Source organism: Sceloporus occidentalis, unplaced genomic scaffold, assembly GCF_023333645.1.
Source record: "Sceloporus occidentalis isolate IW3139 unplaced genomic scaffold, rSceOcc1.0.p SCAF_78, whole genome shotgun sequence".
Classification (NCBI taxonomy): domain Eukaryota; kingdom Metazoa; phylum Chordata; class Lepidosauria; order Squamata; family Phrynosomatidae; genus Sceloporus; species Sceloporus occidentalis.
This window is the reverse complement of record NW_028317058.1, coordinates 3,301,145-3,325,949: the sequence shown is the minus strand read 5'-3', so window position 1 is coordinate 3,325,949 and position 24,805 is coordinate 3,301,145. Positions and strand designations below refer to the sequence as shown.

Sequence of the window (24,805 nt, the reverse complement as noted above, 5' to 3'; positions counted from 1 at the left end):
TGTTTTGCCCCATGAATGTCTGAGTGGAGGATGGGGCCTTCAACAACCACTCAATAACAGTAGATGCCCATCTAGTACATGGCTTTATCATATAGAAAAAACCCAAAAACAGAAGCTCATATTAATACAGAATTTTATTGATTTACATAAATTGAGTACCAGCTTTCTATAAAGTAAACTTACCATCTTCTCCAGGAAGATCCTTTATGGGGGGGGAGAGGACACAATTTATTTTATTTTTTGTTACATTATTTCTTGTAAACAATAACACAGGAAAATAAGTTTCTGCACCCAAGAAACAAAATGTCTTTACAATGTATAAACCACTTCCCAAATATTGTCACATGGCAACATCTGTATTTACTTCCTTTTCTCAGTATTTCATTACTCCTACTTTATATTAAAGAGGATCTCCAATGGGGGGGGTAACAAGTATAAAACCTGATTTTATTTCATAAAATAAACCTCATCTGTGGACCTGACATTTTCCAGGCATTATAGTAAGGTGTCAGGCTACAGCCTAGTAGATTAAACCAACATAACATCACAATACTTTTTGAAAAGATATTTAATTGGATAAATAATGAAAAAAACTGAATTGGTGGGAATTCCCCTTTAAATTACACCTCTCTTTTTGGGGTAAGCTTTTTCTGGTGTAAGGGGGGTCAGGACAAGGGTGGGAAGTTCAGTGCAGGGAAGTAATTAACAGAGGTTTGGCCTCATGTCCTCAGAGATAAGATTTATATTTTTTTCTTAAAAACAGCTCTAAGAGAATTTGCCGCAAACGTAATTATCCTCCATCTTGACAACAGCTAGAGGGCTGCACACCCACAGCCTTTGTGTCCGGCGAGGATTTCACTGCCTGTGACCACTCTGATGAGGATTGATGTAAGAGTGACAACTCTGGCTAACTAAGCATCAAGGGATTCGTAGTTCAACCAAAATGTATGAGCCTTTGCTTACCAGGATAGAGATTTATAGACAATAAGGATAATAAGGATCTAGAACCACCTACAACTGCTTCGAACCATTTCTGCAGAAGCAAAGCAAAATCTACTGCTAAAAATTGTCAACCATGTACAAAAAAAAACAATCAACACTATAAAGAATTACAAAAACAATAGTGGTTTGCAAACATGATCTCTCTCTCTCTCATATATATATATATATATATATATATATTATATATATATTATATATATATTAAGAATGGATTGGCGATCCAAACAAATTACCGTATGGTACTAAATAACAAAAATAACCGACAATTAGCCATTAACTTGTGTTATAATCCAATTCTTTCCATTTACATTTTGTAGGTTAGTGGATTACTGGATTCTTATTTAAAATATAGAATTGCTGTGAGTAATGGATATTTTGACCCTTCTAAATGTTTTAGTATAGGGTTTTGAAAATCCAGTTAAAGTAATTGTACAATTTACAGTTCTGTCCCTAGTTATACAAACATATACATAAATTATCCTGTTAAAAATAGCAAACAGAAGCAGATGCCATTCATACTTTCTTACACGTCCAATCACAAAGTTTTAGATTTCAGATTAAAAACAAAAAAAATTACAGAAAAAATATGTAATGCATATATGGTGCTACACACTTGAAATGTCCAGTGTATGAAAAAAAATTCAAGTATGTATAAAATTAATAAAGAAAATTAGAAAAATTACAAAATGTTTGAAATGTACGCTTTCAGCCTAAATTCAAGTAACAAGTTGAGGCTACAAAAAAATTGACCTATTTCCATGAAAATGCAAAAAAAGTACGGTGATTAAATACTGAAATATGACTTGCGATGAACATTATGTGTCTTTCTGCACTTTTAAGGTTCATTTCCAGTAGTTAAGTATATAGACAGGTTTGGCCATAAAACACATTCCTTAAATGTGATTATGGATATCATCCGAAAGATCTGCTGACTGAAGGTAAAAACAAAATGTGCTGCTACATTCGAAAGCTGCGTGTCCTCTGAAATGGCTGGAAAGGCCGTTTTAATGTAAAGAAGGAGAGCTGGGATTTGAGACTCATTTTTTCTGGAAACAGAGATGCTTCACTTTCAGGGGTAGGGAACCGTTCTTTGTATGTTTCAGGATGGGATCTCTGGAACTAAAGAGGAAAAAAAAATAAACGTTTAAGGCTTCTTAAAGCAACAACAAAAGTAATAAAAGATGCTAAACACTGATTAATATGTGAACCAATACAAGAGAAAGCCTAGCGCTATGGGAAAACAGCAGTCAAATCATTAAAATGATCCCCCTACCTATGCAACAGCTCCATTATTTATATATACACAGACATTACAAAAAGTGTCATTAGATTTAAAAAATTTCAGATTATACACACAAGAGCAAAACTGGATCTTCATCAAAATATGGAATGGTATTTTTTTTGTAAGAAGGTAGGTTTTAATTAGCAAACTGTGTTGTGCAAAAACAAAATTAAAGTGGTTGCACATTTAAGGGATTTTTTAGTATACCATCTCTATAACAAGATAGACTTGGGTAACGAAGTGAGTAACGCAGTATGTCGTAGAGCTCAGCCTATGGTGAGAAGTGGCATGTGGGAGCTACTTGGTTGCAGTTGGAATAAATGACCATCCGGTCAACTGTGTCCGCAGAACCACAGGCTATATTATGTAGTAATGTATAGATATCTTCATTAATGGATGGTAAAAGAAAGGATAGACTGTAACCTGTTTTAGTCTTTTCTTTTTTTCCTTTGATGATAGCTGTTTATTAGTGATGATATCCTCCAGTAATACTTTCAAGGGATCTTGGGGTTTATTTGTCTTCTGATACTCATACTCATGGGAATTACTGTGGCTCATCTGAGGCTGAGGGATGGTAGGGAGTATTGTTGCATCGGTATCAGCACCAGGGTATTTAATCTATAAATAAATGAAATCAGTGAATCAACAATGTTTTCAAATCCTCCAATTCAGAGTTAAATGGCTACATATACATATGGTATCAGAGCACCCCCCTTTACATTACCATCTGTACTATCTTTTTAAGCATTGCCCCCCCCATCTCATAGGCTCCTAGTTTCTCCTTGATAAAGCACATACTATACTGATTGTCAGCCAGCTAACTGTGTTTTAAATTAGCAGCACAGTTTATTATGATATAAAGGAGCCAAAAAGACATTGAGAACCAATTACTTGAAAGTACAAAACCCTAAAATTACTTATAACTTGCTTTGCCTTTATTGCTGTAAGAAGCCGAGTATTTTATATAGAGCCAGGAGGCGAGAAAAGCTTATACCTGAACACGCCGCTGATGGAAAACATAATCCTCCACTGCATTTTTCAGAGTTATGGGAACACTCAAAATGTCTTGATAATTGTCCATCATAAATGTCACTAGCTTTGTGGACAAGAGCTCACCCAGGTCAGCTTCCTCTTTAGAACGTAGGATACAACGAGAAAAGGTCTGCACTACCTGAGAAAAGGAGAATTGGGTCAAAGCCATAAACTCATAATACCACAGCAATGAAATCTGGAAAAACAAGGAGTTGTGTGACAGCTTAGCAATTATTTTTTTGTAGAAAGGTTAACCGGTGGCAATAAATAAACCTTCCTCTATTACGCAGGGCTGAAGAGCAGCCACTGACCATCACAGGGATTAAATCAGATTTACGCCTCGCTTACAATTTACTGTATAACCAAGTAATGGGATTGTAAGACATCAAAATGACTTTTTGGAACAGTTGGAACATGGGGCTCTAGAAAAGAAATGTTTAAAACGTAATACCAAACAGCGTTTCACAAAGACCTACTACTTCCTAGCTGCAAGCCTCTCAATCATATTGGTTACTGTATGTTTTATTAAGCAGGGCTTATGTCTGGAGTGAGTGAGTGAGTGAGAGTGAGAGTAAAAGCTATAAGGCCCTAGGTTGTCATTGGAGTTAAATATTAGCTAGGTCAATCAGAACATCTAATCGCGGTTAAGAGATTTATCTAACAGTTTCTGGCTCAACTCAGCTCGTAAGGACAACAGAAGCACAAGTCGTGGCCAAATGGAGTAAAATCCATATTCCCCTTGCACTTCCATATTCATCAGGCGAGTCCAAAGCATCTCATATGTTACCCAGGCCATATAGTCCACCTCTATACTTAGCCACATCGGTGGCTTATAAGCCAGAGTTATTTACTGTGTCAGCTTCTGAACTATTGTATTATGTGAATTACATTTTTTTTTTTTTTTAATTATATGTTGTCGTTTTAGATACCAAAACGATAACTGAAAAAAAAAACAAAAAAAAACCAACACCATATTTCTAGCAGACTTGTAATTACATAAAAATGAAATGTTTTACTGTTGGAGATTTATTTCCCGTCTGCCAAGCATATCACGCTACCGTTAGCTATGCAATTTGCAATTCTAGGGTCACAGCTGTTTGAAAAGGTGCTGATCTAAGCGCTAAAATGGGAAAAGAAAAAAAAGCAAATGCTTTAGTCGTGTTTTATTAGGCATATAAAACTGTCATTCTGTGAAGAGACGTATGCGGTGCCGAGAAATGAAGTCCCAATTATCCAGAGCTTGTTTAATGACGTACCAATGCCCGGTTTCCAACGGTATCGCACAAAGGCGGCATGTCTCTGTTCAGGCTCATTCTCGCCATCATCCTCATTAGGAGCTGAAATTTCCTGCGATTTTCCGATGGCAGAAGAAGACAGCAAACCTGAAGAGCTTCAATGGCGATGAGCTTTCTGTGCAGAAGACCTAATACAGCATAAATAACAATGAATTACAAAGTAGGAAATCTCCTGCCATCGAGACAGAATCATAAAAGCTTTTAGTGGGTTTGTAAATCTTAGCTACACAAATCAAATAAATGTAATTTTAATGGGAACAGGAACTCTGTTGCTAAATAGACAGAGCAATCATCGATACAAACCACAAAGAAAACCGCTAAATGTATTGCTGGCCTTCAAAAAGCAGAATTATGGGCCGAAAGGAAAAGAAAGAATTCTTACCTGGGAATTCCTTTTCCTTGTCCATTTCCAAGGTGGCACATGAGAAGAGAAGGCTCCGCCTACCAGGTAGGGCAGGAAACACTATAAAAAAAGGAGACCTCCCCCTTCCTCCCCAGTGTGGTTAAAAAGAAAGACTCAGACCAATAAAAGCCAAACAAAAGTAGATTTAATGGGTGGGAGAAAAAGTGTGCCACCTTGGAAATGGACAAGGAAAAGGAATTCCCAGGTAAGAATTCTTTCTTTCCTTGCCATTCCAGGTGGCACATGAGAAGAATTAGCAAGATGGGGAGGGAAGGATTCATGTCTGCAGGACACAACGACCAAATTGAGACTCGTCTGAGAGATGTAGATTCAGCCTGTACTGCCTATCGAACGTATGAATCGACCTCCAGGTCGCTGCCTTGCAAATGAGAGACGGAGTCACCCCGGAGAGTTCAGCCCAGGAAGTCGAGACGGATCTGGTCGAGTGTGCCTTCAGGCCGGAGGGAGGTACTCTTCCCGCGGAGATGTAACATAAAGAGATTGCGTCCTTAAGCCAGCGGCTCACGGAAGCCCTGGATACTGATCTGCCCTTGCGGGTCCCCGCAAAGGACAGAAAGAGCGAATTGGATTTCTTCCAGGCAGACGTACGTGAGAGATAAGACAGGATACACCTCCGCAGGTCTAGCGAGTGGAGTTCCAGCTCTTTGGGATTCTTGGGATCCGGACAGAAAGTAGGCAGGACGATCTCCTGATCCGAATGGAAAGGAGAGACTACTTTAGGGAGAAACTCTGGTGGCAAACGAAGGATAATGCAGTCCGGCAGGATCCTGAGAAAAGGTTCCACTCTGGAGAGAGCCTGGAGCTCGCTCACCCTCCTAGCGGAGGTGAGGGCTACTAGGAGGATAACCTTGTAGGTGAGCAGCTTTAGAGAGGTATCCTCTAGAGGCTCAAAAGGAGACGTGGTGAGTTGGTGCAACACGAGGTTAAGGTCCCAAGGTGGAACCGACGGACGGAGCCTAGGGCGAAGTCTACACATCCCCTTAGAAAATCTGGAGATCCAGGGATGGGAAGCCAGATTGGAGTCCAAGAAGTTGCTCAGTGCCGAAATCTGGACCTTGATAGTAGCAGGTTGTAATCCTTTATCAAAGCCGTCTTGAAAAAAATGCAGCACCTCACAGATGGATGGAGAGGATACTTCGTGCACATTGCACCAGGTGATGAACATTTCCCAAACCTTCTGGTACTTAGCAGCCGTAGTATTTTTGCGGCTGGAGAGAATAGTGTTCACCACTGATGAAGCTAATCCTTTAGAGGTCAGGATCTCCCTTTCAGAAGCCATGCTGAGAGGTTGAACCGGGAGGGATCTGGGTGGAGAACAGGACCTTGAACGAGAATATCCTTCACCTGAGGAAGAAGCATGGGCTTGTCTATGGACAAGTTGGTAAGGTCCGAGAACCAGATTCTTCGAGGCCAGAAAGGAACAACCAGGATGACTTTTTGAGGGTTTTCCCGAATTTTCCGGAGCACTCTGGAGATAAGGGGAAGCGGAGGAAAAACGTATGCGAGATTGAAATCCCAGGTCTGCGAGAGTGCTTCCAGGGCTCGGGGACGGTCGACTGGTGAAAGAGAGAAAAACTCCTTTACCTGTGTGTTCAGATGCGTGGCCATCAGGTCTATCTGAGGAGTACCCCATTTTCTCGTGATGAAGGCGAAGACCCTTTTGTTTAAGGACCATTCTCCCGGAGGTACCGAGTTCCTGCTGAGGTAATCCGCCTCCTGATTCAGTGAACCCTTGATATGAACCGCGGAGAGAGTGCAGTGACTGAACTCCGCCCATCGGCAGATCTGAGCAGTCAGGGTCTGCAGGCGTCTGCTTCTGGTGCCACCTTGCTTGGAAAGGTAGGCCACCACGGTAACGTTGTCCGAAAGGATCCTGATGGACTTGTGCCGCAGGATTGGAGACCAGAACCTTAGAGCCCTCCAGACCGCTAGCAGTTCTAGAAGATTGAGGTGCAGGCCTGATTCTTGAGGAGACCAGGTTCCCTGGGTAATATAGCTTCCCATGACAGCACCCCAGCCTGTCAAACTGGCGTCGGTGGAGATTACCACCCAATCTTTTGTCTGCCAAGAGAGTCCCTGTGAAAGATTCTTGGCTGACAGCCACCAACGGAGAGACTCCCGAACGAAGGGAGAAAGCCGGACCTTCTTGTGTAGGGACGTCCTGGAGCGATCCCAGTGATCCAGTAAGAACTGTTGGAGAGGTCTTGCATGAGCCAGTGCCCAGGGAACCGCCGAGATAGAGGAGGTCATTAGACCGAGCAATGACATGATGGATCTGAGGGACACTGACTTGTTCTGTAGGACCGTGTGCGTGAATTCCCTTAATCTTAGGATCTTGTCCCGCGGGAGAAAAGTCATTGTGGGAATGATCCGACATCTGTTTGGAAGTAACTGTGACTTTAGTAAGTTTACTAGCCATCCTAGGTTGTGGAGGGTCCTGAGGGAAAACTCTAGATGGGATTGGAGCAATGATGCCGAGGCCGCTATCAGGAGCCAATCGTCCAGATATGGGACCACCTTTATGCCTTTTTGCCTCAGGAAGGCCACGACCACTGACATGAGCTTCGTGAAGATCCGTGGTGCTGAAGCAATTCCAAAAGGAAGAGCCCGAAACTGAAGATGCCGAACACCTTGAGGCAATGGAACGGCCAGACGGAGGAATCTTTGGTGGTCCTCCCTGATGAGGACATGTAGATAGGCATCCCGCAGGTCTATGGTGACCATGAAGTCCCCCGATGAAATAATCTGTGGCGGACTTCAGGGATTCCATCCGGAACCTGTTGTATCTTATACAGGCGTTTACCAACTGTAGGTTGATTATTAGCCTGAATTTCCCGGATGGTTTTGGCACGACAAAGACGTGGGAATAGGTTTCCTCTCCTATTTCTTGATGAGGCACCGGGACTAGAGCCTTTTCGTGAATTAAGTTGTTGAGTGTGGAGAAGAATCCCGCTCTTTTCCAAGGATCTGCGGGAGGCATGGACAGCAGGAATTTCTGGGCAGGTAGGCGAGTAAACTCCGGTGCATAGCCTTGAATGATGATGCTAAGGACCCAGGGGTCTGAGGTGATCTCTTCCCAGGCATGAATGAAACCGGTTAACCTGCCCCCTACCTGAAGCCTGCTGGCGTCAGAACCTTCCTGCTTTACCGTCCCTGCCTCTGCCTCTTCCTCTCTGGAATCTACCTCTTGCATAGGGTTTACCCCGAAAGGACTGGTAGTCTTGATTGGAGGTTGAGGGCCTGTAGGACTCCCTGTCTCTTGGAGCTCTGTAATAATTAGACCTGAAACGAGGTGGTCCTTTCCTCTGAGGTAACCAGTGCTTGTCGCCCGTGGTGGATTCTAGAATCGTGTCGAGGTCGCTGCCGAAGAGGTGGTTCCCCTGGAACGGAATGCTGCACAGCTTGTGTTTTGAGGCATTATCTGCAGACCACGACTTAAGCCAGAGAGCTCGTCTAGAAACCGCTGAAAGCGCCGTAGCTTTAGCAGATGCACGGACAGATTCAAAGGAGGCATCGGAGATGAAGTCAATTGCTAAGCAGGTGTCGGACAGGTTTCTAGCGACCTGCTCAGTCCCTGGAATAGCTGCAAGGTCTTCCACCGCCTGTTGGAGCCAGATTTTAATGGCTGTAGAAGTTGACGCCATCGCAATAGCTGGACGAAAGTTCGCCGCTGCTGCTTCAAAAGCCCTTTTGGTGGCATTCTCAGCCCGCCGGTCCATGGGGTCTTTGAAATGGGACGCGTCCTCCAACGGAATGGCTGTTTTTTTCGTAGCCTTGGCTACTGCAGTGTCCACTTTCGGGACTTCCTAGGCATCAGAATTCTTACTATCGAAAGGAAACAGTTTTTTGATTCTGGAAGACGTGAAGAATCTCCGGTCAGGATATCTCCACTGCTCCGTGATCATGGCAGAAAGTGAATCGTGAACTGGAAAAGTCTGCGGTTTCCTAGAGTGACCCTGAAAAGGATCTGGTTTTGAGACTGGTATGTCATCCTGTAGATTCAAAGTAGATCTGACTGCAGAGATGAGCTTCCCTGTTTCTTCGACTGGGAAGAAAAAGGTTTCCTCTTTAATTTCCCCGTCCTCATCCGAAGACTGGGGGTCATTCGACTGGTAGTCGTATTCAGAAAAAGGAGCCGAATAATCTTCCAGGGTATCTGGAAGAACATTTGGTGGACCCTGCTGGTAAGGTTGATGCTGAGGCACCGGCGCCTGAGTGGAGCTTGCCATGGCTCGAAAACAGTCAAAGGTAGACTGAAGTTCCCCCTTCAACCAGGAGGTAAATTCTGTTGTGGAAACTTCTTTAGGCCGAGAGCAGGAGCTGCACATTTTGGCCGTAGGGTCGTGTAGGGTCTTTTTACAGGATGAGCAGGCTTTGTGTTTCGTTTTTCCCACAGACTTCCTATGTGGGGAGGCCTCAGGAGTGATGTCTGGATTTTTGTCTGACATGACTGAGGAGAAAAAACACAAAGATGAAACCACAGACAGGCCCGGAAACATCATATCCGGAAATTCCCCGTCAATGACCTCTCGTGACCCCGGACGCAGTGCCGGAAGTGATGCGGAGAGGAGATTATGAAAACGGCTGCCGTGAAACCGGCACAGCCGGCTATGGAATCCTGCTCACAGCGCCTGTTATCCGGAGCACTCTCCTGCCATGCCTCACGCTGAGGATTCCCCGGGACGGAGAGAACCCGAGCCCGGGGACGCACATCCCAGTGAGCCCCCTGGGCTGTGGGCAGCGCTTAACGAGGGCTGAGCCTCGTGTTGCCCCGATGACCGCGGAGTTACAGCCTCCGAGGCTGCCGCATAACCCTGGATCCACCGGGACCACTACCGGGTATCGGAGAGAGGACGCCCCCCCGGGGCTCCGAGAAAACAAAAAAGAGAGAGAAGGTAAGCTTCAGCCTAACCGCTACCTGAGTAGGGCAGGAAACAACACTGGGGAGGAAGGGGGAGGTCTCCTTTTTTTATAGTGTTTCCTGCCCTACCTGGTAGGCAGAGCCTTCTCTTCTCATGTGCCACCTGGAATGGAAGGATATAATCAGGGAGACAAACACCATCCATTGAAATTTACTGCATCGATACTGTCAGTCCGGGAGGTCAGTGAACTGTACCAAGCGAACAGCAGCATCAATCTCTGTGTAATGTTCTACGCTCCAAGGGCCGTGTGCATGGTGAATGGACTAAACAGATATTGTGTTTATATGGTAGCTTTCAGTAAAATGCAGTTTATAACTTCCAAACAGGTGGAAATACCCTACATAAAAAGACATCTCAACAACTATGGTCCTTGCAGATGCTCTTCTAGATTGCTCATATTATGTATATTGTTCTCAAGGGATCCACCTTGCATGAAAGGTGGTAGATAAATGGAACCGGCTCCCATCAGAAGTGTTAGAGGCTAATGAAGTGAGGGAATTTAAACAAGTGTGGGATGGGCATAAAGCTATTCTCAATCTAAGACCAAGAACTGATTAAGGTTTGAGTCTTTACATCAGGAAAAATGGGCAGACTAGATGGGCTGAATGGTTCTTATCTGCCATCACATTCTAGGTTTGTTGTCCTCTCAACAAGGTCTCGCTCAGCAAACGCAATTTCCCAGCAGGTAATATATCAGGTCAGGCGGTTAGACTACACTCAAAGCTAACCAAAGAGATAGAAGAGCAGGTCAACCTCGGTATTTCCCATACCTCTCCTGGGAGCTGAGATGAAGAAGCTCCATTCACGGGCACGTTATTATGCAATTACCTTTTTTTTTGGTTCATCAAATTTGTTCAGCTTGTTACTTTTAGCCCGTATATAATATCACTTTGTATACACATGTACACACTCAGCTAGTCTGTATCATTAAGGGGTTAATGAGAATACACTATATTCTAGGGAATTTGCTTACCAAGAACATTCACAAAAACATCAAAAAGCTGAAATGTAAGAAGTGGTTCTTGCAGGTAACCGTAGTAATCAGCAATGGTTTTAAAGACATCCTTTTCAAACCCCAAGTACATTGGCTGCTTCAGGTCTGAGCAGTTGGGCCCTAAAAAACAAAACAAATAGAAAAAAAACCCAAAAAAACAAAGGAATAAAACACACAAAATAAATGTGTATTGCGTTAATAGTAAAAAAAAATTAAATAAAAAAAAAAAAAGTCTCCCATCACGGCCCTTCCTAAGGAACAGGTTAAATATGCCAGAGATCAGCACAGTATGCTTAAAAAACCCTCCATCGGATCTTTCAGAAACAGGGCTTTAATTTGGGGAAACTAAAACAGGATTCATTCTGTCACCACCGTGGTTTGGAGTGCAGACTTGTTTAATTGTGGTTGCTGTGAGGTCTTTCCCTGCCAGCAGATAACACCATGATAGGTGGGTCAATTGACCAAAATGTAATGATCAAGCTGTAAATAATTTTAATAAATTAATTTAAGCAACTTAAAAGCTGTGACAGTTCCCTTCTTTGAGTAAAATAAAATTAACCACTAACTCCCACCATTTTAATACATATAGATTAAAAGTACATTTTCAAAAATAGTGTTTATATTGTTATTAGTTCTAGTTGTTGTGTAATACAATGTTTTCAGGCAGCTGTATATTAGCACTGCAGTAAAGAATGAGCTCAGTGCGGTGTTTGAAAAGCCAGCAAAAATATCATGACTGACAACAATGGCAGCCTCCGGGTCTGCAGATAAAGAGAGGATGGAAGGCAAGTATAATGGCCTCCCATCAGAACTGACAGAGGCTAATACAGCGATTATCATTGCATTGGTCGCATTCATGACAACATAATGGATCAAAGCTTAGAAAAGTAACTAATAGAAATGTGATACATAGAATGCCGCATTATATAGAAGTATAAAATAATGGGTGACCAGCATATGGAAAATGTGTATAAGAGCTAGTAATAATACAAATAGAAATGAAGTACTTACAATTTGCCAGACATTTCATTGCTGATAATAACCAATGAGGAAGCTCTTCTGTAAAACACATGCACAAAAACATACCCTTGTCAGTTCTGATTTTGTAGTGGGAACTCTTCCAATAGACAACTACATCTCCCATGATGCTTGGCAAGCCATTGGTGGTAACCTAGCACCATAGGAACTAACGGTCAGGAAATGTCTGCTTGTATCTGGACTATCGAATAGAAAGTTAACTACTTACTCGATTTGTCTTCCAAAACCACAATATTCTGTTTATTGATATTGTAGACATTGTGTACTATGTGCTTTCCATGAACCAACTTGGCATCCATTACATCGTTCAGAGAATCCAGCCCAAGAATTTTCTGCAAACTATAAGCGACAAGAAAATAAGCTGTTAATTATATATACAAACAGCTGGGGGGGGAGCCTTAGCTTAAGCCTCCGAGAGACCAAGATTTAACGCAATCTTCAGAATTTCATAAACCATACACAATAAATCCCTAGTGGACACGGATAACGAGAAGCTGCAATGGCTTTACCCAATCTAGCAGGAATTAACATTAGATTAGCCGTGTTTGCATTAGTCAGACGTTCTCATCGAGTGATTTTTCTGGATCATGTGTTCACCGAGAGGAAATCCGCAGAGCAGATTATCACGCTATGTCAACATACAGCGCTAATGAGCATTTTAAGGCGGCACCATCGGTTTTTTTTTTCCTTAATTCTTATGTCGGAGCATGAACCGAAGCCATGTTTAACTTAAAGCACATCGGTCACAAAAAAAAAAAATATTTTGTTAAAGGTGCCGTTCCACCATCACTGAATTTCACACTTGTAATTGTATGCTATGTTAGTGAAATCATTCCTAGTACTGATGAACTTTCACATAAACAAGTCTTTAATCAAGTGAAACAAACTCAGTGAACAAACTTTTAAGACGAATGTTGCAAAACAAACCCATGCGGTTAAAACGACGTGGTTGGTGCTTTGTTTTAAATTATGATAGCTCATTGGATTATTTCCTCGGAGTAGTTTTTCTCATAGTAGTCATATCAAACAAAAGAAAACGACTGTCCATTTCCACATGGCAAGCCTGATAAATCATTTAAACAATAATGATGTAAAATCAAGGATCAAGCAGCAAACGTAGGCTCCATGCTACTAACGACAGATTAATGCAGAAAGAAACCAAATACAACAAGCGGTAATGGGCTGGAAATGTCAAATATACTGAGATCAGTACGTATAGAATATGCAGTGGTCAAATAAGGGTACCCATTGATAGGAATTGTGGAATGGCCATTGAAACCTGGTAATATTCTCCTTGGCCTGATAATTACGTATTAACAGAAACATAACAGAATTTAGAAACTTACATACTAAAGTTTAGGATGCAGGATTTCAGAGCAGAGATTATAAATCTAAATGGTATAACAGTCCTTTTATATGAAACAAAGTGGACATGCCCCAGGATAGTTAAAAAATAAACATCCAACAAAGTGCAACTATTATATTTTATCATCTTATATGGGCGTATCCACAATTATTTGTTCTTTATTAGTAAATAAGTTACTTTCACAGGTTCCATATGGCTCTCCATAGCACGGCTGTATCCCCCCCTTTGCTGATAGCGGTTAGACAGACCACCGGGCACCCATCTTTTAGGGAGGTACAGAGTGCCGCTAGTGTCGTGCTGAACCCCAGCGCATGAATGTATGTAGATACCCAGCACTCCTGGACTGTGTTTATGAATGAATCTGACACATCGGGATATAGGTTGGGGGTGGGGAGGACAAAGCAATGTCTATAAAACATTACTCAGACAGTAAAGCAAAGAGGGAATACTCACTGCGACAAAGTTTTAGATCTCCAAATTTCTTCAACATCGGCTGGCGATAACTCTCTGCGATACACGAGCCGGCAGACAGGCACCTCTCCTATCGCAATGCTGTGCCTTTTGTACCACATCTCAGAATTCTATAAAAAAAGTATTCAAAAGGGAAAACAATTTATTTGCTAATCCATGGCGAGAACTACACCAAGTTTTCAGGGCTGTGGTTAACATACCGCTTAGGCACAAGTTAATAAATCACAGCATAATGGGCTTTGCGGATTAAGCACAATGGCTGCAGGCTGTTGTATTAGCGCGGGTGCACAAGCTGTTTAAATAGACTATAACGGACTAAGGAACGGCCGCCGTTACTTAAAATGGCCTTGTACCCCCTTAGATGCAAGCGCATGCTCACAAAATGAAGCCTCGCTGTAATGGGTTTAAATACAGCGTGCTGCAGCTGAAATCAGGGTTTGCGATGGTGTTGAGTATGTTTAGAAATTATGACCCCATTTCGAGCAGGGCGTTGAGTTTAGTTATGGTGACTCAAGCCCAGTTTTTTTCAGGGCTGAGCTGTCATGAAGTTTTCTTTTACGTTGGTTTGAATTTCTCCCGGAATCATTATGGAATTACTTGCAATTGGGCCCGACTGCAACGATGTCAGCGAAACGATGGCACCAGATATCTGCTGTGGCTTCCTCACATAACAGTAAAATCTCACAGATAACACTGGCATTTTTTTCCTTATTTCAGGGAATATTATGCACACGGACAAAATTACTTAATATTTTCTTGCATATATTAATGTAGAATTATACCTGATATTTTATAGTATACCATACGTAAGGAATCAGTGGGGACAGTCATTGATATTCATTTTTTTAAGCTTTTTCCCTTTTACCGGACAACATGATGGACGCTAATAATATAACCAGTCGCAGCTCTGGGGCTTCTATCACTTTAATAAATATGTTAGCTTAGGGTCTCTTTAAACTATCTTTTTTCTCCCCTTTGCAAATGCATAGAGGGATTCGGGAGAATCCCCCTCGCCATACAGTTGCCTCCTACCTGTCAAGCTTCTTGGCTTGGAGATGTGTTAGACTGAACCCACGCATATTAACGTACTAAAATACTTTGACTTTAAAAAGCATTTTTTCAGTTGTATAAAACACAAGGACTTTCAACCGAAATTGGATGATTCAATCCCGAAAAATCCCCAGGTGCCAAAGCAATCAGACAATCTTTGCAAGCGCTTGTTGATGATTTAATCGTCAAAATCAAGCTGACACCGAAGCATTGTTCAAGTGCTTGAGGACTGGAGAGCTGGGTGCAACAAAACAAGTTTGATTAAGAAAGAAAAAAAAAAAAGGGAATTGATTTTTTTCATCTGGGAATTTATTAACATAACAGCAGCAACAGTGATTAAAGTACAGCAGGTGGCATCATGGAATTCATCAAGAAAATGATAAAATCACCTTAAAAAAAATTGCACGTTAAATTGAAATGCTAAATATTTCGGCATTTAGTTTAGACAATAAGGCACTATGTGGGCCAATAATTTGCAGGGCTTCTATTATGCATAATTTTATATTTATAAAAGAAATTACCATTACGATGGGCTTCACAGGAACACGACCCTGCGGCGCGGCAGAATCTTTATCTGCCCACTTCGGGAAAGGAACAGGCTCCATGCCGTACTGCGGTCTTCTTGGATACGGTTTTAGTGGCGAGGTCGGCGGAAACCTATATAACAGCAAAGCAACACAAGTTTAGCTCATGCTTAAGAAGCGATCAAGACACCCGAGACATGGTCAGCTATACTGTCAGAGATAGAGAGTAATCATGATAATGTGATGTGATAATGTAGTTATAATTAGGGGACCATAAATTATTTATCACTACCGAATCACGCTACCTCCGTTTCTCTAGTGAATTCACTCTGATGTTTGATTATTGCATGAAGATGGAATAATGTCCTGGAACACTTAAGCACCAGAGCCCGTACCTTAACGACCCTATTATCTGAAGTCAATCAGATTCACCTGTATAAGCAGCCGTTGTCTTCAAAGTCTTCCCTCCCCCATTGGCCCTTCACGTCTTCAATGACGTGGTTCTTTTGGAACTTTTTCAGGAGCTGGACGGTTTGGTTGCGGGTCACCTCCGGCCCAAAGTTCTGGTTGCACTGAAGCAGCTTGTGCAGGCAGTCCACGGCCTCCGACGCAGTGAAGCACTTGTCGTATGTTTTAAAGTGAACACGGTGTCTTCTCTGCGGCATCCCAGCGCGGAAAAGCTCAATGGTCTCGTTCCACTGTCACAGAAAGAAAAGGAACGGCATTAGGGTTAGTCATTCGGAATTCAACAAAGGAAAAATATCAGCGCAAGGTATTAATCACCCAAAACTTAGACATGATGCCTAACGGAGACCCTACTGCTTGTGCGACAGACCAACCGGGGAGGTGTAGGCCTAAAAAGCAGGACGACCCACTTCTTAGAAGCCCCTTAAGGCTTCTTGGACCATTAGAAGCAGATTATAATGAAACGGATTCCCAGGTATAAGCAATATATCGCTTATATCACCGCTTATTTATTGTTTTTAACAATATTTTCTCCGCTTTATAAATGCACATAAGCGAGTTACCCGTTACGTTCATGCGCAACGACATTCTCGGATACACAGCCATTTTTATCAAAAACAAGATTTTGTGTGTGTTATATATATATATGCAGCAACTCAACACGAAAGGGAGTCCCACATTCTGCGCTATGCTGCTGGCATATTGAAGTTCTTCCATTCCTGAAGGAAACAAAGCAAACTTACCTTTTTTCCTCCATCTGTATGCAGAAAAATAAAGAAATGTCATATTAGAGACACAATGTAAACCTTTCGTGGAATACTTTCTGTACTGAAAGTTACTGGTGACATCATTAAATGGCGCATCATTCGCGAATCTGCGTCGTATGAGTATAAAAATACTATGTTGCAAATCGATGGCTCAGTGTTGCTAAACGTATTTCTTTACAATTTCTTTTCCTATAATGGTCAGTTGTTGTAATGCATGTAACGGAATGTTCATGTTGAAATAATGCAGGGAAATATTTAAAAAATTCAGATTGAAAATATAATCAGAAACACAAATATACTGTGTGTGTGTGTGTATATATATATATATATATATATATATATATATATATATATATATATATATAACACTTTCTATGTATTCCTTGTCATTCTCTCCTATTGTTAAGGGTGCCGTTCACATAATTGCACTTTCTAGTATCCTACACAAAAGATCTATAGCTCACAGAGATTTTTTTTTTTTAAATGCTAGTGAAAAATGTAGTTTCTGTTTTTATATTATTATATTACATTACAAAAGTATTCCCGTCAAAAATTAGAAACGCGTCATTATACGCGATTAAGGAATTATTTCGGAGAAGTGTACGTGTTCAGCGCCTTGGAAATGACCGTTTCTGTAAGGGCGGGATGAGAAACCGGTTAAATGCCATTACGCGCCGTCCCGTATATAGCTACAGAACCCGGCTAAACATTTCTAATACAATTACACGGACCGGTAAACAAGATCGTTCTAATAAATAGATTTATTTATTCCAAATCTCCAACAGCCCCCGTGCAAGCGTGTTAATAACGTGGTCTGTGTCACTCGGATACAGATGTGAAGCCTCGCTCATGTCCAAACACGACGCTGTGCACAGATAATGTTTAGTCTTCCTGTAATTGAGGTTCCCGCGCTATTGAAAACACATCCTCCGGCTTAGTGTTAGTGGTGGTCTTTTGTGCTGCGTTGCTATGTTGTTTCCAAGCCTGGGAAGGGTGCTGCTGGGTCCAATCCCGAGAGCAGCTTCTAGCGGAGAACACACCAAGGGGTCTCCATGTACGCCTTAGCGTGACCATCGGGAATGTTTAATGCGCATATTAATTAGTTCCTGATAAACATGTATTGTGACATCACGGTGACGACGTACTGATCTCATTGTATCTGTTTCCGGGGCTATCGTGATACGATTGTTTACGGCCAAGAATGCATTAGTAGCGTTTCGCTATTTACGGTTTTATTTTAATGGCCAAGCTGACTATTCTTTAGCGATGTCTGGAGTAATTGACATACGCTGCCGGTATAGCTGACATCATTCAGCGCAATAAACAAAAGTAAAAATAGAGGGATTTGTGTTACTTAACTGCTTTATTCTCAGTCACACACTAGGAAAGTTACCAAACAGTATTTATTGAGTTATATAGCGCCTTCATATTCCGTAGAGATGTACAATGAACAACAATTTGAATTTACAGAGGCTAAAAATAAGGAGGGCCCTCTTCATACCGTCTTAACCTAGAAATCATAACTAAAGCCCTTGATCGTGTATATTTCTTGAAGCGAGGCAGGGTTTAAATGTATACATAACCCAAACGGTTCTGGTACTGGGAGGGGGGATACAGGCTGGCGGGACCTGCCCTTCAAGCAGCATTATTAACATTAAATGATCTGTGACTGGAGTTAAATGACAGCATTAGCAACTCTTATCACTCCTGGCCATCACAGTCACTCCCTGGGGGGCGGGGGAGTCTGGTAAACATCCTGACCGATACCGGGGATTCTCCTGGTAATTAGGACGGTGTCACAAGCAGACATTAATGAACTCGGGAGATAATCCGATAATACGGGTCGGAGTCCTGCCTAGAAATCAGCAAAACCTTTAATCTGCTCTATATACTTTTATATTTCTGTTTTATATAGAGCCATCACATTCCGTAGCGCTGTACAAAGGGTAATATATGAACGTATATGCATCCCTGCAATAGACACTTAATACTTAAAACTAATTGCAAGAAACACAAATGCAGCCACATTCTATTAACCCTTACTAGATGATGTTAACCCTTCAAGTGCTTGAGTAATACATGCACGTTGGAGCAGAACGAACTTTAGTGTTCTCTTTCTGCTAAATCGCGTTTCTTTCTGATCACTGGGTAGGTGCATCCGCTGCATCATTCAGGAAATGATTAAAATCCCCCCTCTTGCTGCCCCCTATTAAAGCACTGCAAGGCTCCAGTCTGTGTCAGCCACGCGATTGCTAAAGGACTAAGTGAAGGTTACTCACCAGCTTAGTGGCCCGGTACGGCCCTGGCCCGATTATCCGGTGCTCCATGTTACCGGGTTGAGAGTCTCGGCGTCTCCAGGAGACGATTAAAGTTTGAATCGCGTACCTGCAAGATGCCTCGCTCCCATTGGCTAGAGCGCACACCACGTGACCAGAGTTAGGTGAGGCGAAGAGTGATGGCGGCATCTGTGTGCGGTGCTAGAAAGCACCCAGCTGCCGACCGATGTGTAACGTGTGAGACACCCCGCCGGCGGCAGCTGTGCGCCACACGAAGACCTTTACACGGGTGACACCTAACACACCTGTCACACCGGGGCGCTTCCGAAACATCGCATCAAAGAGCGCCGCCTACAGCCCGAGTGCTAAAACCAACACTTTATATGGGGGCGTGTCTTCAACTGGCTGGCAACTTTTGGGGCGAAGCTGACAGGGAGCTGGTGGTGGGAGAGACGCGATAAGCCCTCTTAGAGGGTCAACGAGGAAGGGGCGCTGCATCCTCTGAGCGGCGGCGGGGGGGGGAGCGCGTTATCCTGAGCTGTTTGTTTGTATTGGTGACGTCATTCCCTCCCGAGCAGGTCCTTTACATAGTACTAATGAGCCCGAAGTGTCCGGTTAGGCGGAGGCACACTCTCTGGCATTTCCAATCCGGCCCGGTTCAGGTCACTACAGGGTAAAAGACATTACTGCTTCCGAAACCGCACAAAGTGATACTGCACCAAGCTGTCCTTTTCACACACCCGCTTACATCATGCAATGGGGTGACACACAATATACACGCTAATGGCTAAAATAGGAGAGGATTAGCTGGAATATATGAAACCCATTAGAGACCATAAGGGCACAAAATGAGCTCAAATCTGCTCCGAGTAAACACTCGGCTCGGAGAGGACGAGGCCGTGGGGGTCATGGCTCGGACTGTGTAAAGCCGCCTCACTGGAATGGCTGCTGCGAGGTTATGTTCCTTCAGTCGTTCTGCAAATCAGTTGGGTTTAGTTATGGATTAACTACACAAATCATTAAGTGACGGAAGCAGCTCACGCCCAGCATAATCTCTACTAAATGGCAAAACGCAGCCTACTCTGGACCAATTCACCTGATATTTACTACAACCTGCGTATGTGGCCCATTCGCATTGTCTGGCGGGTTCCTCGCGATGTCTGCTAAGTCGCTATTTGTAACATTTTGCACAGGTGTTTCTTAGTCTCTGCTGTCCCCGGGTGGCCTTTTGTAGTCAGACCTCAGACGGTAAGGGGTGTTACTATCCAGAGCTCAGATCAGAAGTGCTGTACATGAAGTCAGGGCACCGTCACAAACAAAGACGCATTTTGCTGTTTGTGCGACAATAATACCTGGGAACTTTGTGGCTCCGGCTACCTGTAGTCCCCCCACTTGCGAATGTGAGTAGTAGATCCCATCGATGTTGGTGGTGGTCCCACTGATGTGGGACATCAGTGGACCGTCCCGCCAGGGGTCAGCACCAAGATTGCTTATGGTGGACATTTACCGGGGTATGCAGTGGACAATTGATCAATGTTCTATGGACCTTCAGAAACCTTGCCACGGACACTGGTGTCCTTGTACGAACACTTTGCCTATACCTGGGTCCCGCAGACGTCGTGGGCATACCTGTGAACTCCAGGTCCAAGTTTCGCCACTTCTCGGGGTTGCAAAGGAGCAACTCCAGGTCGTGGAAGCGGCACGCCCCGCTCCGCCATTAAAAATAGCGCATGTCCTGCAATATCCACTGGACTCCCCACTGACGTCAGCAGGTATGGTCCAGCTGACTTCACGGGACACACGCCATTGTTGGAGGGAAAGTGGACATGGAGCGTGTATAGATGTTTAACGGAATTGGCAGCATAAATACAACTATATTGCACTCTTCCAGGTATCGGGAACTAGTTTGGGTAGGGAAGAACTCGCATGAAAGAAATGATGAAATAACTATTTCTGAGACATCTGTGACAAATATTAGATTACCATATATTACATTATATTCCTTACAACCATAGGCTGATAACAGATACAGACCAGCACTGTTGTACCCTGCAGGTGACAACAAGTAGTCCAGTAAAACCTGTTCACCCAGAACATTATAGCCTTTGAAGTCTTTGTCTATAACATCTGACTGCCTGCAGCTTACCAGCTCTTTAGATACCTGAGCATGTGATCAGTTAAGCCTTTTTATTAATAAAGATGATTAATAGCTTTAACCTGATATATACAATGATATATGAGTCCCTGGTTGTTGAGCTTCTGGTGGACAGGGTTCACCAGTGCTCACATTCCACATTGTTGTAGTCAACGTCCTGATTTTTTAGCTGGTCCATGATTTTGATAAAACCGAAAGCTGCTGCTGGAAATGCACATGCATTGTCCTAGAGCCACTGGTTAAGGGAGTCTGGGGAAAAAGATGATCTGTGCTCCCTGACGAAAGTTACATCTAACATGCAGGCATTAGTGACTGTGACTTTTAACATAATCAGCAATAACTTTTAGTTACAGGCCAGGAAGGGCTACTTCCTACTAAGCTACTAAGATCAGGACTTTGGTCAATTCCCTCAACAGTGTTATCAATAACAGTGCTATAAAGATATATATATTATTATTTATTGTTTTATATAATGCCATCAAATTCCGTAGCGCTGTACAATATATATATATATATATATATATATATATAAATCATTATGTCAGCCTCCCATTCTTTTGTATATGTTGTTCTTTTACTCATATTAAGTATTTATTGAGAAAATTGCATATCTACAAATTGTTACTGTTTTAGATTGTTAGAGCGAACTAAAGAAAAGCACGGTGTGACGGGACCGACCTGTACCCCGACTGGGTACGCCCGCCGAACGTTGCTTCCTTCGCCCCATGGCCACCGGGGCACCAGAGACTAACCCCTTCGCTGTCTGTGGCTAGCCGAAACTGAGCTACACAGGGTGGCTATCGTCCTGAAAAGGACAATACGCTATCATAGCAGAGAACACAGCTCTTCAGGAACCTCGGCCGTACTGTAGTATACCGAAGTATAGCAATACAGCACCCTACCGCCCTAATAAGGGCAGCACCGAGGCTTACCTCAATAACAAGACAGGACTCGTAGTGAGGTAAAACAGGAACTCTCTTTATTTGGGAACACAGGGGCATTTAAACAGTACAAGGGATTGAGTTACGTCCAATAGACACACAAGGGAATTGCGTCCAATAGACACAAGGGAATTGCGTCCAATAGACACAAGGGAATTGCGTCCAATAGACACAAGGGAATTACATCCTGCCCTCCTTTGCATATGACTGAGCATTAGCCCTCAGCCCAGTAGGGGGTCTCTACTGTAGTCTGTGTAAGGAGGGAGGGGCAGGACATGTGGCACCTGGACAGGGTAGCAAACAAGGGGAACAAAAGCACACACCATAATCACAACATATACTGGGAAATGCAGGTATCACAAACAATAATTATTACAGACGGTACCGATTAACCCGGGGCCGTCACACACGGGTTAGCTGTTAATTTCTCAATAGACAACACCAAGAACCACTTCTCCTATTCTACAAGGAACCAAACCTTCTGCCGTCTTCCGCAAACTTCAGGAAACATTAACAGAAACATTGTTACTAACATTGAATACAATACACACACATGTCCTAGTCTTAGAAACAATTAAATCAGCTACTGGCCAAAAGGAAATTAATAGATCCATTTACAATTATTTCTTTTCAATATATACTGCATGTTTCAGTTCTGCTCTGAAGCAATAAGTAAGACACTTTATCTATGCCATATGGCTCATCTCCCATTAAAATTAAATTGCAGGTGAACAAATGTGAAAATGGTAACCATTCATTGATGCTTTTTAATTAAATAATAATCTTAAACACATCAGAAATGACTAAAACAGCCCCCCTGGTTGACTACCCCAGTCTAATAGTGCATGTATGGGGACCTAACGTGGTACCCTGATTCGATTGCCACAGCCAGGCTGCACTCAATAATGTCTTTAGTTTTTATGTCACAGTTTTGTTGCTTTTTGATTTAATGAATATGTGTTCTTGGTAGATATGGTGTTCAGCAAGCTTTGTTGGGGTATGGATGTGTCACAACCACAGGGGATTCTGGGTAGGCGCATGCAAATAAGGTCAACAATAATCACCCTGTCACGAACCGGGGGAGCAGGTCTGATAGGAGCCCAGGTGCAGGGGATACGAGGGGCTCTGTCTGTACCCCATGATGCATGATGGCTTGGGGTTGGTACAGACAGGCACCGGAAATAAACCACAGACAGAAGATGCGGATTAAGAGTTGTATTGTAGATGTTGGTACAACATACAAACAAGGAAAGCCCTCGGGATGGGGCACACGGCACGGCAGGAAGCCTTCTTGCAGGGCACACGGCACGGCAGGAAGCCCTCTTGCAGGGCACATGGCAAGTTGCCCACTTGCAGGGCACATGGCAAGTTGCCCACTTGCAGGGCACTCGACTTGGGAGTCCGCTTAGTGGGGCGCTGGCCGCAACTCAGGAACACGGCAGGTTGCCCACTTGCAGGGCACTCGACTTGGGAGTCCGCTTAGTGGGGCGCTGGCCGCAACTCAGGAACACGCACTTGCAGGGCACTCGACTTGGGAGTCCACTTAGTGGGGCGCTGGCCGCAACTCAGGAACCAGATCAGGAACCAGATCAGGAACCAGATCAGGAACCAGATCAGGAACCAGATCAGGAACCAGATCAGGAACCAGATCAGGCAGTCCTATAACGTCAATGTCAAGGCCCAGGCTGCAGGGCTGGGCAGGTTTATAAAGGCTGTCTTGATCAGGTAATCAACTGCAGCTGGACCTGATAATCAGTCTGAGTGGTTCTGAGTGGCAAGGGCGGCCACTAGTGGCTGGAAACATAAAATGAGTAGCACCAAGCTTAAACAAGTCCATACAGCGAAGGGTGAACGTTACATACCTTTTGCCTCTATATCCACTTTATACATGGAGCCCTTTGAAGTAATTGTCCGCTGTACAGCTTTTAGACAAAACTCAGGAAAGAGGTGCAGTAGCCAGATCACCACTCATGGACAGCTGTTTCATCCTTAATGGGACTCATCAGCATGAGGCTGCGATACTGGCTTAATAGTTGAGGCTTGGGGTAGCTAAGAAATACCATTACATAAGTTATGGTGGGTAAAGGTGATGGAAAACCCTTCCACTTAAAATTAAGGGGGTAGTAGAAGCATTATTAAACACTCATCTACAGACACCAGAAAAAATTAAAGGGAAATTCCTACAGCTAACAAGCATTCGGAAACCATGTAACTGGATGTTAAATATATGAGGTTCTTGAATTGTGAAGTCATTTCCACGTGCAAGTCTATGACAGTCTAGCCTGTCCACTGATTAGTGATTCATAAACAGCTGTCAAGAGCTCCTGATTAATTGCTGCGGGATAGTTACATGTTTTCCGGTCCTTGTTGTTACTCAATACATCCTCCGCCTTATAAAATGTTGACACAGGGACATGAAGAAAAGGAACTAAGTGCCAAAGTGAAACAGATTTTTTGTTCACACTGAGATGTCAGCTGTCAGCTAAAAGGTTTTGTATCACATTGCCCACCACTCACAGTTTAGTGAATACCCCCCAGTAGGTTTGTAGTCTAATATACAGTGTGATTTCAGTCAATGTAATGCACAGCGTGAATGCAAGTGCACCTACAGATTACCTCCTTAAGAGATGCCACCACAGGGCATTTGATATAACACTTTCTGCTTGGTGATATTGGTCACATTGGTTACATAAACAAAAACTGCCCTTACTAAACTATTAAATGTAACACAGCAAACCACTTTTTGCCCGTGCTCCAAGATTTATGTGGGATGTACCCAGAGACCTCTAAAAGAAAGGATG

At 43.1% G+C, this 24,805-nt stretch overlaps 1 protein-coding gene across 3 annotated transcripts; it reads right to left on the bottom strand.

Moving 5' to 3' along the window:
- Positions 1 to 1,959: 1,959 nt before the first annotated feature.
- LOC149285526 (DEP domain-containing protein 1B-like) lies at positions 1,960 to 18,959 on the bottom strand. Of its 3 annotated transcripts, XM_089495294.1 has the most exons (12): positions 18,912 to 18,959; positions 15,833 to 16,098; positions 15,398 to 15,533; positions 13,809 to 13,936; positions 12,198 to 12,328; positions 11,963 to 12,010; positions 10,931 to 11,071; positions 4,573 to 4,739; positions 3,279 to 3,455; positions 3,209 to 3,211; positions 2,708 to 2,902; positions 1,960 to 2,121 (listed from the first exon to the last, which is right to left on the bottom strand). In XM_089495294.1, the coding sequence occupies exons 1-12, from the start codon at positions 18,957 to 18,959 to the stop codon at positions 1,960 to 1,962; spliced, it is 1,602 nt and encodes a 533-aa protein (XP_089351420.1). The 3 variants fall into 3 exon arrangements, with proteins under 3 accessions (XP_089351420.1, XP_089351421.1, XP_089351422.1); XM_089495295.1 differs by lacking the exon at positions 3,209 to 3,211; XM_089495296.1 differs by lacking the exons at positions 2,708 to 2,902; positions 3,209 to 3,211.
- Positions 18,960 to 24,805: the final 5,846 nt, after the last annotated feature.